We start from the raw sequence: 18,178 nt of genomic DNA, 5'->3' as shown, positions 1-18,178 counted from the left end.
GCTTATTCTGTGTACCAATTTGTTTGTCCATGTCAGGGAGCATTTCTCCTTTGCCAAGATAATAATCCACCTGACAGGTGTGGCATATCAAGATGATTAAATGGCATGATCATTACAGAGGCGTCTCGTGCTGGGGACTCCCCCTCCAGTTGAGGGAGTGTTCAATTGGCACACTGACTGCAGGAATGTCCAGAGCTGTTAATGTGGTGGGTACTCTTAGTTCGCAGGACTTCATCCTGCTAACTGTTCCAAATGTCTGAACTGAAATTGGTAAAAAGGCTTATGTACTCTGTTCCATCGGATTGGAACGACTTAAATAGTTTTAAACTGGAAGAACTTGTCCTAATTGTTTAATCAGAGGCTCATTTCTTGACCTGTCAATGTTAATTTTCTGTTGTCATTTCTATGGTTTTTACTAGATGGCTTGTAGTTTCAGACCACACCAAGTCAATTCGCAGACATATCTTGGCCAGGATGTCCAACCGCAGACCACATGTAACTACACCAGCCCAGGACCTCCATCTGGCTTCAACTGTGGGAAGGTGCTGAGGATTTCTTTCTGTAATAAAGCCCTTTTTGTGGGGAGAAAAGCAAATTCTGATTGGCTGGACCTTACCCAACCATGGCTGCACCCCTGCCCAGTCATGTGAAATCAATAGATTAGTTCATTTCACTGATTATAAATAAATTCTTAATTACAATGACGGCCTAGGAAAAGTGGGTTAACTGCATTGTTCAGGGGCAGAACGACAGATTTTTACCTCGTCAGCTCAGATTCGATCTTGACACCAGTCCAACGCTCTAACCACTAGGCTACCTGCTGCCCATACCTTAGGAAATCTAACTTGGACAAATCTTAAATTGTTGCATTTTATTTTTGTTCAGTATGAATGGAATTGTGTACAATTGGTTCCTCACCATCTACAAACTATATTCTTAGTGGTTGATATCTAGGATGGTGTTATACAGTATAGATATTGCATGAACAGCCTGCCCTCTTGTAGCAGAGTCTAGTTCACCCTGGCTGTGCCCTACTTTATGCAGATTAGATGGGTTCAATTTAGACTGTATAATCTGGTTCAACTACAGCACTGATTGGGGGCGTAAACTCCAGCTGAGTTTAAGACACTGAGGAACAGATGGTACCGGAGGATATCTACTGTAGACGGACACTTCCCAAATCAACCACCAGCGCTTATTGGCCTGACAAAATGCCTAAAATCGGAAATATAGTTCTAAGATTGCTGTGGACCGAGAGGGGACACGGGACTGATGCCTAGTCCCAATCAACCACTATAATTACCTTGGTCCCTACCTCGTAACTGATGTTGTTCTGTAACGTTCCAGTGAACAGATGGGTCTGCAGGGCACACAGCAGACTGACACCATCCCAAATCAATCCCTAGCCCCTATACTTGACCCCCACCTCTAGCGTCAACACTTCCACTGGCCGCTGCCTTAATACCCATCTGGACTGTAAAGTTCTCAGCAAGGTTATGGCTAACTGAGTTGGAGGACACAAGTGAGACATCACTGCAGTCTGACACCCCGGTCCCAAATCAACATCTGGACTCTATGCTTCCCTTGACCTCTACCTCATGCCCATAACACAACTGAACCATTAAGCAGTTTTATTTATTCTGACTGCACTGGAGAGACATCACTAGTCTGACAACCAGCCTGTGTTCTGATTCTAGGGAATAAACCCTGCAATACCTGTGACACTCTAGGACCAGTTGTCCCCTGCCTTAGAACTAGTGACAAAGACCCCAGTGTTAAATCTAAAACAGGATTTCCCTATGAAACATTCCGAACAGCAACTGTCTTCTCTAGTCTGCTGTGTATAGCTGGTGGAAGAACAGTTTCACAAGCATTTTCATTTGAATATTTTTATTAGTGTACAAACAGTGCTTCTAATCTAACTGATATTTTATCTTCAGTGGGCTCACATTTTTCCATGAACAGCACAATCCATACACACACAAGTGTGTGAATGTCTTAATTGACTCTTTGGCTTCAATGTGTTTATATCTTCTGCGCATCTTTACCTTAAGCGTGTAATTATCTTCATTGATTTTTTGGCACGAGTTTGTAGATATCTTCAATGGCTCTTTGGCTTGAGTGTGGCTCCTTGCAGCTTGCATAGGGGTCTCTGGGAGTGGCTTCAGCTTATTCTTCCTCACACACATGCAGGCTGGGGAGAGGACAGAGTAGAGGAGAGGAAGGCATTAGCATGCTTCAGATGTTGTAGTCTTGACTGCCTTGTTTGTGTCTCTCGCTCTCTCTCTCTCTCTGCTACATCTCACCTCAGTCTCTCTCCTCTCCTTTTAGTCAACCTCACTCTTCCTCGGGTCCTCACTCTTCCTCAGGTATTTCTTCATGACAGAAGCAACGTCTCCCCCCTCGCTGCCCTCCGCATCCAGCCTTTCTCCCTGCGGCCCCCCACCTCCACTACGCCTGACCCCTCCTCCCTGGGAGCTCCCCCCAGACCCTGAGCTGGTGGAGCTGGAGTCGGAGCCCTTCCTGCTGCGTGTGGAGGGGGGCAGCTCTCCAAAGTGGACGCTGAGTGCCCTCCGACCCCCTCTGACTGAACTGGCCAGGCTGCTGGTGGACTGGGCCCTTCGGATGGCCGGCAGAATGTCAGAAGCCGCGTCATCACGGTTACCGTCGCTTATGAGGCGGCGGTTCTGGAACACCATGGGTTCCGACCCCAGACAGCCCTCCCCACCACCCTCGCTGACGACGCTCTCCAGCAGCCTGCGTCTCATTGGCTGGGGGGAGCGCTGGGGTGAGCGCAGGGATCTAATTGGTTCTTCACCGTCTTCCTCTGGGATGGAGATAGTGGGGGGGCGACGGCGGGGGGCAGTGGGGGAAGTGAGGGAGGAGAGGAGGGGAAGAGAGGGGAGGGAGGAGAGAGAATCAGAGGAGTTGTAGCGTTTGGCTCCGGAGTCCCTGGAAGCTGCTGATGAAGCCTGGGGTTCGCCTATGTTGCGCAGGCTGGCAGCACGGGGCAGCAGTGGGGAGGGAGGTTTGAGGATGCTGCGGGGCTCCTGGAGGTCTTCAGGGCCCAGGGAGAGGGCTGAGGCTCTGCGGCGGAGGGTTGAGGCCCCAGTGGTCTGGTAGATAGGGAGAGAAATAGTACTGCCATCCCCCTCCCCGGACTCTGCTCCCCCTCGCCGCTTACGAAGCCCCTCTAATAGCTCGGAGAGGGCAGAGGAGGAGGAGGCCCGACCAAGATGTGAACTACCCCCATTACCAACCACATCCCCTGGTTCTAAACCATTCTCATCTGGGTCCACACATGAGCTGGGTGAGAGGGAGAGAAAGGATAATCAAATATTGGAAATATAAAACAGTTTTAGGGCTCTATTCAATCAGATGCGCTCTAGCCAACATCCACATAGTGGTTGTGTCGGAGGTGAAACTGCGTTAGAGCTGTGAAATCCACAAGCGGCTCCTGGCATTATACCTAAAGTGGACATTGCCAATGACTGCACGAAGTCGCATTAACAGAAATCTCATGCAGCCTTATTTACAAGTTCTAACACTGGAATGTCAGATGTAATCTACACCTCAATTAAGATAATGGAAGTCCTCATTATTTAGTTTCATGGTCATTATTTCTGTATAACCTACACTTTCTCTTTCTGAACTTCTAACATGAGTGGGACGAACGTTGCTTTTTGACAATGATCAAGAGCAGCTGCTCACCGATTTGACAGCTCCAACGCAGTTACACCTCTGACACCGCCAAAACATCAGCTATGATGGTGTCGGCTATCGCCGGTTAACGCTTGATGTGATTAAATGCTTGATAGGCCTTAGTATCTATGCAGTTGCTATTGAATTGACCAACTGAAGTTGAACTGTACTGAATCAAACTGAACTGACAACTCACCGGAAGCTGTAAGTGCTCATGGTGTCGGTGACAGACTGGCGCCCCGACTGGTTGCTGATGGTACTGCTGCCATAGGGAGAGCCCCGTCTGGCCCCCCCTCGGGGAACGCCCAGCCAATGACGGATGCCCTCTCCAACATCCTCTGTGCCCAGAGATTGAGAACCAACACTAGACACACTGTCGCTGAGGAAGAGCGGGAACACACACAGTGTCACTGAGCAACAAAGATCACACAAGCACAGTACCAAGAGACAGAACACACATGGTGTCACTGAGCAACAAAGATCACACAAGCACAGTACCAAGAGACAGAACACACATGGTGTCACTGAGAGACAGCGATCACACAAACACAATACCAAGAGACAGAACACACATGGTGTCACTGAGAGACAGCGATCACACAAACACAATACCAAGAGACAGAACACACATGGTGTCACTGAGACAGCGATCACACAAACACAATACCAAGAGACAGAACACACATTGTGTCACTGAGAGACAGCGATCACACAAACACAATACCAAGAGACAGAACACACATGGTGTCACTGAGAGACAGCGATCACACAAACACAATACCAAGAGACAGAACACACATGAGTCCACACAGCCAGAGATGCAACACTTCTAAGCCATGGTCAGCTCACAGCAGTTCAGACACAGTGTCCTCAGAGGACATTTCCTGTCCCTGTGTCCTCTCTCTCCTGCTGTGTGACTGCAGGTGGTGGCAGATCATATTGGAGACACAGTCAGAGGTGTCAGACATTCACACTCAGTACTCAGGTCACATACTGGTACTGTATATAAACAAACTAACTACAACCTCTCCCATCTGCCATCAGAGAGAGGAAAGAAGAGGAAGATGGAGGGAGCAAGAATGAAAAAGTAATTGGTCAGGGAATAGAAGTTTAAGAGAACAGAGAGAGAAAGAGGGAGGAAGAAGTGATAAAGCAGGAAAGATTGCGAGAGGGATTGATAAAATGAGAATAGATCATGGAAGAGGAGATAGATAAAGAAAGAAAGAGGGAGAGAGAGAGAAAGAGAAAGAGAGAGAGAGAGAGAGAGAGAGAGAGAGAGAGAGAGAAGAACTGGCCTCTGTACTGCAATGCTTGGGACTCCATGCCTTATGGAAGACACAAGAATATCACAGCTGGTGAACTCTCAGAACAGAGAAAAGATTAATGTGTCTCTTACAAAGGGCTGTGTGTCTGTGTAGGTGTCTCTGCTCCAGCCCTGTGGCTCCCAACCTTGTCCACCTACAGGGAGCTACTGGGTGTTTCTTCAGAGAGTAGCTGTCAGACTACAGCTCAGGCATTTAGCCATGCACTGTCTGTCTGTTGACATCACCAACAGCCCAGGGACCATATATACACTGCTCAAAAAAATAAAGGGAACACTTAAACAACACAATGTAACTCCAAGTCAATCACACTTCTGTGAAATCAAACTGTCCACTTAGGAAGCAACACTGATTGACAATACATTTCACATGCTGTTGTGCAAATGGAATAGACAAAAGGTGGAAATTATAGGCAATTAGCAAGACACCCCCCAAAACAGGAGTGATTCTGCAGGTGGTGACCACAGACCACTTCTCAGTTCCTATGCTTCCTGGCTGATGTTTTGGTCACTTTTGAATGCTGGCGGTGCTCTCACTCTAGTGGTAGCATGAGACGGAGTCTACAACCCACACAAGTGGCTCAGGTAGTGCAGTTCATCCAGGATGGCACATCAATGCGAACTGTGGCAAAAAGGTTTGCTGTGTCTGTCAGCGTAGTGTCCAGAGCATGCAGGCGCTACCAGGAGACAGGCCAGTACATCAGGAGACGTGGAGGAGGCCGTAGGAGGGCAACAACCCAGCAGCAGGACCGCTACCTCCGCCTTTGTGCAAGGAGGTGCACTGCCAGCGCCCTGCAAAATGACCTCCAGCAGGCCACAAATGTGCATGTGTCTGCTCAAACGGTAAGAAACAGACTCCATGAGGGTGGTATGAGGGCCCGACGTCCACAGGTGGGGGTTGTGCTTACAGCCCAACACCGTGCAGGACGTTTGGCATTTGCCAGAGAACACCAAGATTGGCAAATTCGCCACTGGCGCCCTGTGCTCTTCACAGACGAAAGCAGGTTCACACTGAGCAGATGAGCACATGTGACAGACGTGACAGAGTCTGGAGACGCCGTGGAGAACGTTCTGCTGCCTTCAACATCCTCCAGCATGACCGGTTTGGCGATGGGTCAGTCATGGTGTGGGGTGGCATTTCTTTGTGGGGCCGCACAGCCCTCCATGTGCTCACTAGAGGTAGCCTGACTGCCATTAGGTACCGAGATGAGATCCTCAGACCCCTTGTGAGACCATATGCTGACACATGCACATTTGTGGCCTGTTGGAGGTCATTTTGCAGGGCTCTGGCAGTGCACCTCCTTGCACAAAGGCGGAGGTACCGGTCCTGCTGCTGGGTTGTTGCCCTCCTACGGCCTCCTCCACGTCTCCTGATGTACTGGCCTGTCTCCTGGTAGCGCCTGTATGCTCTGGACACTACGCTGACAGACACAGCAAACCTTTTTGCCACAGTTCGCATTGATGTGCCATCCTGGATGAACTGCACTACCTGAGCCACTTGTGTGGGTTGTAGACTATGTCTCATGCTACCACTAGAGTGAGAGCACCGCCAGCATTCAAAAGTGACCAAAACATCAGCCAGGAAGCATAGGAACGAGAAGTGGTCTGTAGTCACCACCTGCAGAATCACTCCTGTTTTGGGGGGTGTCTTGCTAATTGCCTATAATTTCCACCTTTTGTCTATTCCATTTGCACAACAGCATGTGACATTTATTGTCAATCAGTGTTGCTTCCTAAGTGGACAGTTTGATTTCACAGAAGTGTGATTGATTTGGAGTTACATTGTGTTGTTTAAGTGTTCCCTTTATTTTTTTGAGCAGTGTATATCAGATATCAGACCGGTCTAATAACTGAAGCAGCCCAAGACCTAGCACTCTAGATTCAAGCCAACACAGGCGAGAGTACAGAGTACACAAACACACGCGCGTGGATAGACATCTGCACGCACGCACGCACGCACGCACGCACGCACGCACACACACACATGCTGGGACCCAGGGTTCTTACAGGTCTCTCTTCTTAGCAAAGGATTCCACAGCCGTCGCAACACTGGAATCAGGAAGAAAGGTGAAAGGTCAGGGGTGTGGGTTCAGAGCAGTGAGGATGTAACTTCCTTCTGGACACAACTGTACCTGTCATCCCATTGCTTTAACCCTCCACCATACCACTTCTACATATCAAACACAGTAACACACTCATACCACTCTTACATATCAAACACAGTAACACACTCATACCACTTCTACATATCAAACACAGTAACACACTCATACCACTCTTACATATCAAACACAGTAACACACTCATACCACTTTTACATATCAAACACAGTAACACACTCATACCATTCTTACACATCAAACACAGTAACACACTCATACCTCTCTTACACATCAAACACAGTAACACACTCATACCACTTTTACACATCAAACACAGTAACACAATCATACCACTTTTACACATCAAACACAGTAACATACTCATACCACTTTTACACATCAAACACAGTAACACACTCATACCACATCTAACACAGTAACTCACACACTCATACCACTCTTACACATCAAACACAGTAACACACTCATAGCTCTCTTACATTTCAAAAACAGTAACACACTCATACCTATCTTACACATCAAACACAGTAACACACACACTCACACCACTCTTACACATCAAACACAGTAACACATTCATACCACTTTTACACATCAAACACAGTAACACACTCATACCACATCTAACACAGTAACTCACACACTCATACCACTCTTACACATCAAACACAGTAACACACTCATACCTATCTTACACATCAAACACAGTAACACACTCATACCTATCTTACACATCAAATACAGTAACACACTCATACCACTCTTACACATCAAACACAGTAACACACTCATACCTCTCTTACACGTCAAACACAGTAACACACTCATACCTCTCTTATATTTCAAACACAGTAACACACACACTCATACCTCTCTTACACATCAAACACAGTAACACACTCATACCACTTTTACACATCAAACACAGTAACACACTGTCACGTTCCTGACCTATTTCTGTTAGTTTGTTATATGTGTTAGTTGGTCAGGACGTGAGGTTGGGTGGGCATTCTATGTTTTCTGTTTCTATGTTGGTTTATGGGTTGCCTGGTATGGCTCTTAATTAGAGGCAGGTGTTTGGCGTTCCTCTAATTAAGAGTCATATTTAGGTAGGTGTTTTCACAGTGTTCGTTGTGGGTGATTGTCTCCTGTGTTTGTGTATGTCGTTACGCCACACGGGACTGGTTTCGGTTTGTTTGTTCAGTGTTTTTTATGTGTAGGCTTTTTCCCCTGTTCGTGCGTTCTCGTGTGTTATGTGAGTCCGTCGTTCAGATCTGTCTACACCGTTTATTTGTTTTGTTAGTTTATTAGTCAAGTTCGTGTTTTCGTGTTTTTTTCTTTAATAAGTCATGTCTACAAACTCAGCTGAATTTTGGTTCGATCCCTGCTCCTCCTCTTCTGATGAAGAGGAGGAGGAAAACCGTTACACACACACACTCATACCACTCTTACACGTCACACACAGTAACACACTCATACCACTCTTACACATCAAACACAGTAACACACTCATACCACTTTTACATATCAAACACAGTAACACACTCATACCATTCTTACACATCAAACACAGTAACACACTCATACCACTTTTACATATCAAACACAGTAACACACTCATACCTCTCTTACACATCAAACACAGTAACACACTCATACCATTCTTACACATCAAACACAGTAACACACTCATACCACTTTTACACATCAAACACAGTAACACATTCATACCACTTTTACACATCAAACACAGTAACACACTCATACCACATCTAACACAGTAACTCACACACTCATACCACTCTTACACATCAAACACAGTAACACACTCATACCTATCTTACACATCAAACACAGTAACACACTCATACCTATCTTACACATCAAACACAGTAACACACTCATACCACTCTTACACATCAAACACAGTAACACACTCATACCTCTCTTACACGTCAAACACAGTAACACACTCATACCTCTCTTATATTTCAAACACAGTAACACACACACTCATACCTCTCTTACACATCAAACACAGTAACACACTCATACCACTTTTACACATCAAACCTCTCTTACACATCAAACACAGTAACACACTCATACCACTTTTACACATCAAACACAGTAACATACTCATACCTCTCTTACACATCAAACACAGTAACACACTCATACCACTTTTACACATCAAACACAGTAACACACTCATACCTCTCTTACACATCAAACACAGTAACACACTCATACCACTCTTCACATCAAATACAGTAACACACTCATACCACTTTTACACGTCAAACACAGTAACACACTCATACCACTTTTACACATCAAACACAGTAACATGCTCATACCTCTCTTACACATCAAACACAGTAACACACTCATACCACTTTTACACATCAAACACAGTAACATACTCATACCTCTCTTACACATCAAACACAGTAACACACTCATACCACTTTTACACATCAAACACAGTAACACACTCATACCTCTCTTACACATCAAACACAGTAACACACTCATACCACTTTTACACATCAAACACAGTAACACACTCATACCACTCTTCACATCAAATACAGTAACACACTCATACCACTTTTACACATCAAACACAGTAACACACTCATACCACTTTTACACGTCACACACAGTAAAACACTCATACCTCTCATCATCACTTTCGTCACTAGACTCCACCTCCTCCAGGGCGGCTTGCAGATCAACGATACGATGGATGGATGTCTCCAGATCAGCTTGTAATGTCTGTCTGACCGCACTCAGCTCTGTCACTTGCATCTCCTGAGAACAGAGAGAGAGATAGAAAGTGAGGGGGAGAGGGGAGGAAAGAGGGAAAGAGAGAAGACGAGACGTGTCCATAGGAGAGGTGACAGAGAGTGGAGAGGCCGCACAGAGGTACTCCAAAGTCGTGTGCGCCACAGGCCAACGGTACGTTTATCCATGTTATTCAATACAGGCCAACGGTACGTTTATCCATGTTATTCAATACAGGCCAACGGTACGTTTATCCATGTTATTCAATACAGGCCAACGGTACGTTTATCTATGTTATTCAATACAGGCCAACGGTACGTTTATCCATGTTATTCAATACAGGCCAACGGTACGTTTATCCATGTTATTCAATACAGGCCAACGGTACGTTTATCCATGTTATTCAATACAGGCCAACGGTACGTTTATCTATGTTATTCAATACAGGCCAACGGTACGTTTATCCATGTTATTCAATACAGGCCAACGGTACGTTTATCCATGTTATTCAATACAGGCCAACGGTACGTTTATCCATGTTATTCAATACAGGCCAGAATGGATGAAGTCTTATAATCATGCCCAGTCTATTCCTTATTGCATCATCCATCATATATTGTGGCACTAACCAACACACACACACACCAACACACACACACACACGTGGGTCCTTGGTCTTCCTATAGAGTGTGTGTGTGTTTGTGTGTGTGTGTGTGTGTGTGTGTGTGTGTGTGTGTGTGTGTGTGTGTTATCTCGAGGAGCATTCTTCCACATTCATACAGAGATAGAAAGAAGAGAGTGATGTATCTATTAATCTTCCACTTTCCCTGTAATCTCGCTCTCTCGCTCACACACACGCACAGAACACTCTTACACATCAAAGACATTGTTGCACACACACTAGCTCACTCACTCAAATGTATGATATACACACTAGTTCTCATATGGCATGAAGACACACAAACACACGCCCTCATTGGCTCTCCAGGTTATTGACTGTGGAGGGGTGGTTAGTGGTTGTCATAGAGACATGTGGAATGGGATGGGGTGTACGTGTGTATCCATAACCTTGAGAAGACAATGAGGATTAATCACAGCCAGACAGTGGCAAAGCTAGAGAGAGAATGCAGGGGAGACAGTGGGTATCTCACTGAGAGCTGTGCCTGTCTGCGCTGTTGGTCGTTAGTTCGTTAAAGGGCATCTATCCATGTGTGTTTGTGTGTGTGTAGGCCATATATATATACATGTCTGTGTGGATACACTGATTGTACAGAACATTAGGAACTCTTTCCGTGACATAGACTGATCAGGTGACCAGGTGAATCCAGGTAAAAGCTATGATCCCGTATTGATGTCACCTGTTAAATCCACTTCAATCAGTGTAGAAGTGTGTATGTGTGCCATTCAGAGGGTGAATGGGCAAGACAAAAGATGTAAGTGCCTTTGAACGGGGTATGGTAGTAGGTGGTAGGACACCCCGGTTTGAATGTGTCAGGAACTGCAACATTGCTGCGCTTTTCACGCTTCCAGTGTGTATCAAGAATGGCCAACTACCCAAAGGACATCCAGACAACTTGACACAACTGTGGGAAGCATTTGAGTCAACATGGGCCAGCATCCCTGTGGAATACTTTCAACACCTGTAGAGCTCATGCCCCAACAAATTGAGGCTGTTCTGAGGACAAAAGGAGGAGATATTCCTAATATTTGATAAACTCAGTGTATGTATGTACAGTGCCTTCGGAAATTATTTACACCTCTTGACCTTTCCACATTGTGTTACATTACGTTACAGCCATAATGACAAGGCGAAAACAGGTTTAGGATTTTTTGCAAATGTATTAAAAATTAAAAAAATAAAGTACCTTATTTACGTAAGTATTCAGACCTTTTGCTACGAGACTCGAAATAGAGCTTCTGTGTATCCTGTTTCCATTGATCATCCTTGAGATGTTTCTACAACTTGATTGGAGTCCACCTGTGATAAATTCAATTGATTGGACATGATTTGGAAAGGCACACACCTGTCTGTATAACATCCCACAGTTGACAGAGCATGTCAGAACAGAAACCAAGCAATGAGGTCGAAGGAATTCTCGGTAGAGCTTCGAGACAGGTGTGAACAAGATTCTCTGGTCTGATGAAACCAAGAATAAACTCTTTGGCCTGAAGGCCAAACGTCACATCTGGAAGAAATCTGGCACCATCCCTGCAGTGAAGCATGGTGATGGCAGCATCATGCTGTGGGGTTGTTTTTCAGCGGCAGAGACTGGAAGACAAATCAGGATTGAGGGAAAGATGAACCGAGCAAAGTACAGAGAGATCCTTGATGAAAACCTGCTCCAGAGCGCTCAGGACCTCAGACTAGGGCGAAGGTTCACCTTCAAACAGGACAACAACCCTAAGCACACAGCCAAGACAACGCAGGAGTGGCTTCAGGACAAGTCTCTAAATATCCTTGAGTGGCCCAGCCAGAGCCCGGACTTGAACCCGATCGAACATCTCTGGAGAGACCTGGAAATAGCTGTGCAGCGACACTCCCCATCCAACCTGACAGAGCTTGAGAGGATCTGCAGAGAAGAATGGGAGAAACTCCCAAAATACAGGTGTGCCAAGCTTGTAGCGTCATACCCAAGAAGACTCTAGGCTGTAATTGCTGCCAAAGGTGCTTCAACAAAGTACTGAGTAAAGGGTCTGAATACTTTAGTAAATGTGATATCTCAGTTTTTAATTTATTTTCTCCCAAAAAACAATTTTTGCTTGTCATTATTGGGTATTGTGTGTAGATTGAGGGGGAAAAAACAATTGAATCCATTTTAGAATAAGGCTGTAACCTAACAAAACGTGGAAAAAGGGGTCTGAATACTTTCCGAAGGCACTGTATATAGTGTGGAGGAATGTGTATGTTACCAGCTCCATGCATCTGCGGCTGCTGTCCTGTTCTCTCTGAGACAGGTCTTCAACCTCGTGTCTCATGTCGTGGAGGCGTTGCTGGTAGTACTGACTGTTCTCTCTCTCTCTGACCTCTGTCTGGGCACTCTGCTCCAGCTCCTCTCCCAGACGCACCACACTATCCCTCAGACGCAGCACCAACACCTACAGAGAGACAGAAGATATTTTTGTAAGACATTATTTAAACGTTATCTACTATTTCTAAATTTCAGCTTTGGCAATATGTACATCATGCCGATATTGCACCATTACATTTAATTGAATTGAGATAAAGAAAGAGATATGAGAGAGACAGAAAGAGTGTGTAAAGATATGTCAACTAGATTGCTTACTGTCCATTTTAACATCCTCACCTCAAACCTCTTGACTTGTCCTCTCTGGAACTCCAGCTTGTTCTCCAGGTCACACACCCTGGCCTCTTGCATACTGACGATACTACGCCCCACGGTGGACGACTCTAGGAACTGCACCCTGGCCATACTGGTTGCGAGCTGGGGGGAGAAGAGGAAGAGAAAGGAGGAGGAGAGGAGGGGCGGAAGGACAAGAGGAATGTCAGAGTAGGTTTTTCAGAGTCTTGTATCCACATTAACAGCATGTGTAGTTCACCATCCCCCCACATTACTCAGCTGTCAGTCCTTACCCCTTCCTGGAGTGTGTGTCGCTGTTTCTTGACCTCCTCCAGTTCAGCCTGTAACTCTCTGATCTGAGAAATATCACTGGAGGACTGAGATAGAGAAAGTTAAAGTTTTAATGATCTTTAATTTGAAAACCATAACTGTCAGAGTCTTTGTACATGGTTTGGAAACCACCATGAGGCAGAGATACACACCTGTGCAATGAGGGCTTTGTGTTTCTTCATGAGTTCATTAAGGTCCTCCTGGTCCTCCTCTAGTCTCTTCAACAGATCTGACTTGTCATGTTGCAGCTGAGCTACCTGCTCATCCACCTACACATAAACACACACACCTTTAATCTACTATCTCCACTAGACTGTTGTGCTCACAGTAGGATTGTAACACTTTGATGTTAAAGTTCCCGAACACCACTGATAATGATATAGTAACAGTTTGTAGTAAGAGTCTAGAATGAGGCCTCTATCTATCTCACCAGACTCTTGTGTTTGCAGATGTTCTCTAGTTCTATCTGAGCATTCTCCAGTTCCATGGACAGAGTCTTCTGAACACTCTCCACCTCCGCTCTCCTTGCCTCACTCTCCTCCAACTAACAGAGAAAGAGATGGAGAGAGACAGAGAGAGCAAAAGAGGGAGAGAGGGGGGGGGGTAAGTTTTAATTGTTAGTTTAAACATGCCTTGATCCACATTCATAGCATCATAGTATGTGTGTGTTTGCATGTGTAGGTGTGTGTGTGTGTGTGTACCTGGCAGTGCAGACGCTCTATGTGTTCCTTGCTGCCGGGAGCCTGGCTGTGTCCAGGGTTGTCTATGGTAGACAGTAGTAGCTGAGCATCAACCAGCAGGGCATGGGTTCTCTTCAGATCTCTCCTCAGTCTCTTCTCCACATCAAAGTCCCTGTGGCCCACCTTGCAGAGGGAGGAAGAGAGTTTCATGTTTAGTAATATGTTCAATTGTTTAAACCACACACACAGACACACACACAAGCACCCCTAAATTACAATAAAACAACCTCAAGCCTGTCTATATCATGTAGTGGAGGAACTCTGGGGCATTGAGTAAACAAACATGTTGATTAAGTTTGTGACATGAGGATAAAAAAATTGAAATGGTTTGAAACAAACATTGTAAGGATTTTCATGCAGTTCCACATGTGTACTTAGCGGAATAAAAGGGAATATATGTAAATTGACCCATAACTCTATCAACATGTTTACAACAACCAGAGGCTGCTGCTAAGGGGAGGACGGCTCATAATAATGTCTGGAACAGCGCGAATGGAATGGCATCAAATACCTGGAAACCATGGATTTTTTTAAAAAGTAGGCCATTACAACTTTAAGAAGAATAAAAATGTAGGCCTTGCCAATGCATTGATATTCAAATTATGATTACATTCTAAAATATGTGAGAATAATGTGGACATTGCCTTACTAAATAGATTGGATGCATGCATGGCTACTTTTTGTCACATAATAAACCCATGAATAACGGTACCATTACACTGTTTGAATCTCACCATCGCTGTTTTTGTAATGAGAAAGTGACCTAAAACCAGGTTCCTTTTTAATTGGAAGGATTTAAATGGAAAACCAAGGTGAAGCCAACATTAGATGTTGTCGTTCTCATAATAACCACATGTGGTTTTACAAAGAAAACTGAGTAGTTCAACACCCTTCAGTTGAAGCAGCAGGAAACAAACGAGTGGCCACATCTCTCACAAAAACCGATCAAAATTAAATCACGAATAATTGTACATTTGCTACAATAATTACAAGGACTTTTCAACCCAAAATTTAGGAAATGTCTGATTTTCAATGTAGGTCTATTCCAGTACTACTTGAAGTTCTGAGTTCAAGTAGATAATATGTCAAGCCCCTTGTATTATTTAAAATTGCAGGTGTAACATGGAAAACAAAATGTATTTGTCATGTTATTTAATTACCAGATCAATTTGTTGTCATTAAATCCAGAATAAATCATTTGAGCCCCACCTGTTTAGCTAAAAAAAATAAGTAAATTAAAATAAATTCACGTGTTGCCTGTTTTGCATGTTATTTTGGCATTAATACATGTCACATATCAGTCTGCAAACAATGTAAAAAAAATGATTGAGTTAATAAAGCCACATACAAGCATGCGGCAGCTCCAAAACGCAGGTGTTTCAGCCTACTGTAGCTCAGTGCTTTCTGTGGTGGTGGGGCAGCCAGCGGAAATTACGGAGCGTAGGGGTTGGTAATGTTCTCTAGTTGCGCCGTGATTGGCTCAGTGTTCTGTCCCTCTGGGGACAATACATCAACTCAAAATCTACGGGGAGAGCTCGAAAATTCAAGCCCCTTGGGTGCTGCCATTGAGTTACATTGGAAGTGCCCATCCAAAAAGGTTCAAGGTCATTGGCCACAAATAAAATGACATCAAATCACGTTATATCTACCATAGCTTTGATTGGACTGATCATGTCAACATCATACTTTCAAAATCTTAGCTAGCAAGATGGACAAGCAGTCATCATCATGAATCACGTCGACAATCTATTGGAAAATCCGTTTTAATCCTTGTCATATCAAGAGAAATGATAGATACAAGGTGCTCATCGCCCATTGGACATAAACATTACACAACATCAGAAATCGCAAATTCAACAATGAGTGGTTTGGAAGGAATCAGTGGCTAACTGCAAGCATTGCAAAGCAATCACTAGCCTGCTATTCAGTGGAGTGGGTGTGTGGTCCAAGTCTGGGTTTATGGGTCTATTTTCCAAGCTTAAAAGGATAAACATTTAACACCATGGGCCAGAAAAGATGGAATACATTGGCCATGCTGTCAATCCAGCATGACTTCTGACACATTCAAAACAACTGCAAACGTGGAACTGGGAAATCTCAGACTTCACTGAGTTCAAGACAACTGGGAACTCGGATAATAACTAGGTCCTACTGGGAAAATACGTTTTGAACGGTCATCAAACTCGGAATCCCAAGTCGGGAACTCTGGCCTCCTTCTAAAGCTCCAATCTGAAGACCACTGACGTCATGATTCAACCTTGTTTTTTTCCAAGTTCACTGTTGTCTTGAAAGCTGTCAAAAAAAGCTGTTAAAAAAATAAAAGAATAAAAGCACCATAAATCCAGAGAATGCCAGACTTTGATGACAAAGTTTGATGACAAATTGTTCCCACAAGGACCGCCGCGCCACCTTACGGTTCAAGAGAGCACAGCACAACAAGGTGAGTCCAAAAATGTATTGTATGCTGTTGCATAAATTTTGTAATATGACAGGGAGATATGTATACTGTAGCTAAGATAGTAATACTAAGTTAATGTTGTGTAGTAAGCTGTTAGTAGCCCATGTGCCTCACCTTAATAATTTGGTCCCTTTCTCCCTCATAACGTAGCCTACTGTTCTGATTTGGTGGTGCACATGTAGCCTATAGCCTGTTTTAGAGAAATGTCATCATTGAATATTGTAAGAGCTTTCATTGTCTGCTTATATGCCCCCTTTATTTATCCTATGGTTGTATAGGGTGTACAGGGATAATTGGTGTACAGGGAGAATACCGTAAGAACGACCCATGTTCTGAATTCTGTACATTTCAAAAGTGCTGAACAAATAGTTATATTGACTACGTCCGTCAAAGCTCGCTCATTAATGTCTTAATCGAAATTACAGATTGCATCTTATCCGCTTGTCGTCCCCTTATGCCATAGTTTGTGTATCTCAACTGTCAGTAGAAACCACATTTGTTTAAGCAAGTCAGCCATATCAGCTATGTTTTTTTAAAGGCAGTAAATGAGGCTGAAATAACTGTTTCACTGACAAGGCTCCTCTGATATCCAGGTGTAGCGGTGGTAAGGATTCACTCCATGGTGCTGAACAGAAAGCTCTGCTGTTGGGACTGCTTTATACAGGCCCTAACAATTTATAGGCACCGTTTGAAACCGTTATAGTGCAATTCATGTATTGTTTAGTGTTGTGTTGTGGCTTTGCTGGCATGCATATACACATCTATTTTTTTGTTTGCCCCACCAAAATGTACATGCTAAAATTGCCACTGCCAACAAGTATCATTCTTAATTATTTTAGGTATCAAGGTAAGGTGACTCTTTCGGTGTGAAGCATTCGATTTCACAATCCATTTATTATTTAGGATTAGTGTGCCCATGAAAACTGTTTTCACCCCTAACATAAGACCCTAACATAAGAGCCTAACACAAGAGCCTAACACAAGAGCCTAACACAAGAGCCTAACATAAGAGCCTAACATACGAGCCTAACATAAGAGCCTAACACAAGAGCCTAACATAAGAGCCTAACATAAGAGCCTAACATACGAGCCTAACATAAGACACCAACTGTTATGTAGTTACACTGCATTTCTGGGATCACTATACAAAAAAACTATCTGACAGCTAGATCCAGGATTCTTACAGAGTTCAAGTTCAATATCTAATTTAACTGATTAATGCTTAATATATGATTTAATGACAACTTACACTGTCATAAATGCAAGGACAGAAAAGTCATGTTTTATGTCACACGATTTTGGACAAATCTGTCAAGACACCAACTATGATAAATTATTTAAATCAACTAGTGAATTGTATTGAATAAAGCTGTGATCCCCCTTATATCTTAATGTAATGACATGAACAAAAATGG

The 18,178-nt window shown here is 44.1% G+C and overlaps 1 protein-coding gene across 1 annotated transcript in view; it reads right to left on the bottom strand.

Annotated features, from left to right (window-relative positions):
- Positions 1-1,873: 1,873 nt before the first annotated feature.
- The window catches only part of LOC129819140 (unconventional myosin-XVIIIb-like), a 48,257-nt gene continuing 31,952 nt past the window's right edge, over positions 1,874-18,178 (bottom strand). Inside the window, exons 32-41 of the mRNA XM_055875701.1 lie at positions 14,267-14,428; positions 13,996-14,109; positions 13,718-13,834; positions 13,529-13,612; positions 13,242-13,379; positions 12,847-13,032; positions 9,830-9,963; positions 7,031-7,072; positions 3,899-4,081; positions 1,874-3,306 (exon numbers count right to left, since the gene is read on the bottom strand). Of these exons, the coding sequence (XP_055731676.1) occupies positions 2,328-3,306; positions 3,899-4,081; positions 7,031-7,072; positions 9,830-9,963; positions 12,847-13,032; positions 13,242-13,379; positions 13,529-13,612; positions 13,718-13,834; positions 13,996-14,109; positions 14,267-14,428 (2,139 nt within the window). The 3' untranslated portion in view covers positions 1,874-2,327. The remainder of the gene's footprint in view (positions 3,307-3,898; positions 4,082-7,030; positions 7,073-9,829; positions 9,964-12,846; positions 13,033-13,241; positions 13,380-13,528; positions 13,613-13,717; positions 13,835-13,995; positions 14,110-14,266; positions 14,429-18,178) is intronic.

The sequence above is a fragment of the Salvelinus fontinalis genome, chromosome 21, assembly GCF_029448725.1.
Source record: "Salvelinus fontinalis isolate EN_2023a chromosome 21, ASM2944872v1, whole genome shotgun sequence".
Classification (NCBI taxonomy): domain Eukaryota; kingdom Metazoa; phylum Chordata; class Actinopteri; order Salmoniformes; family Salmonidae; genus Salvelinus; species Salvelinus fontinalis.
This window is presented reverse-complemented; position numbering and strand designations above follow the sequence as displayed.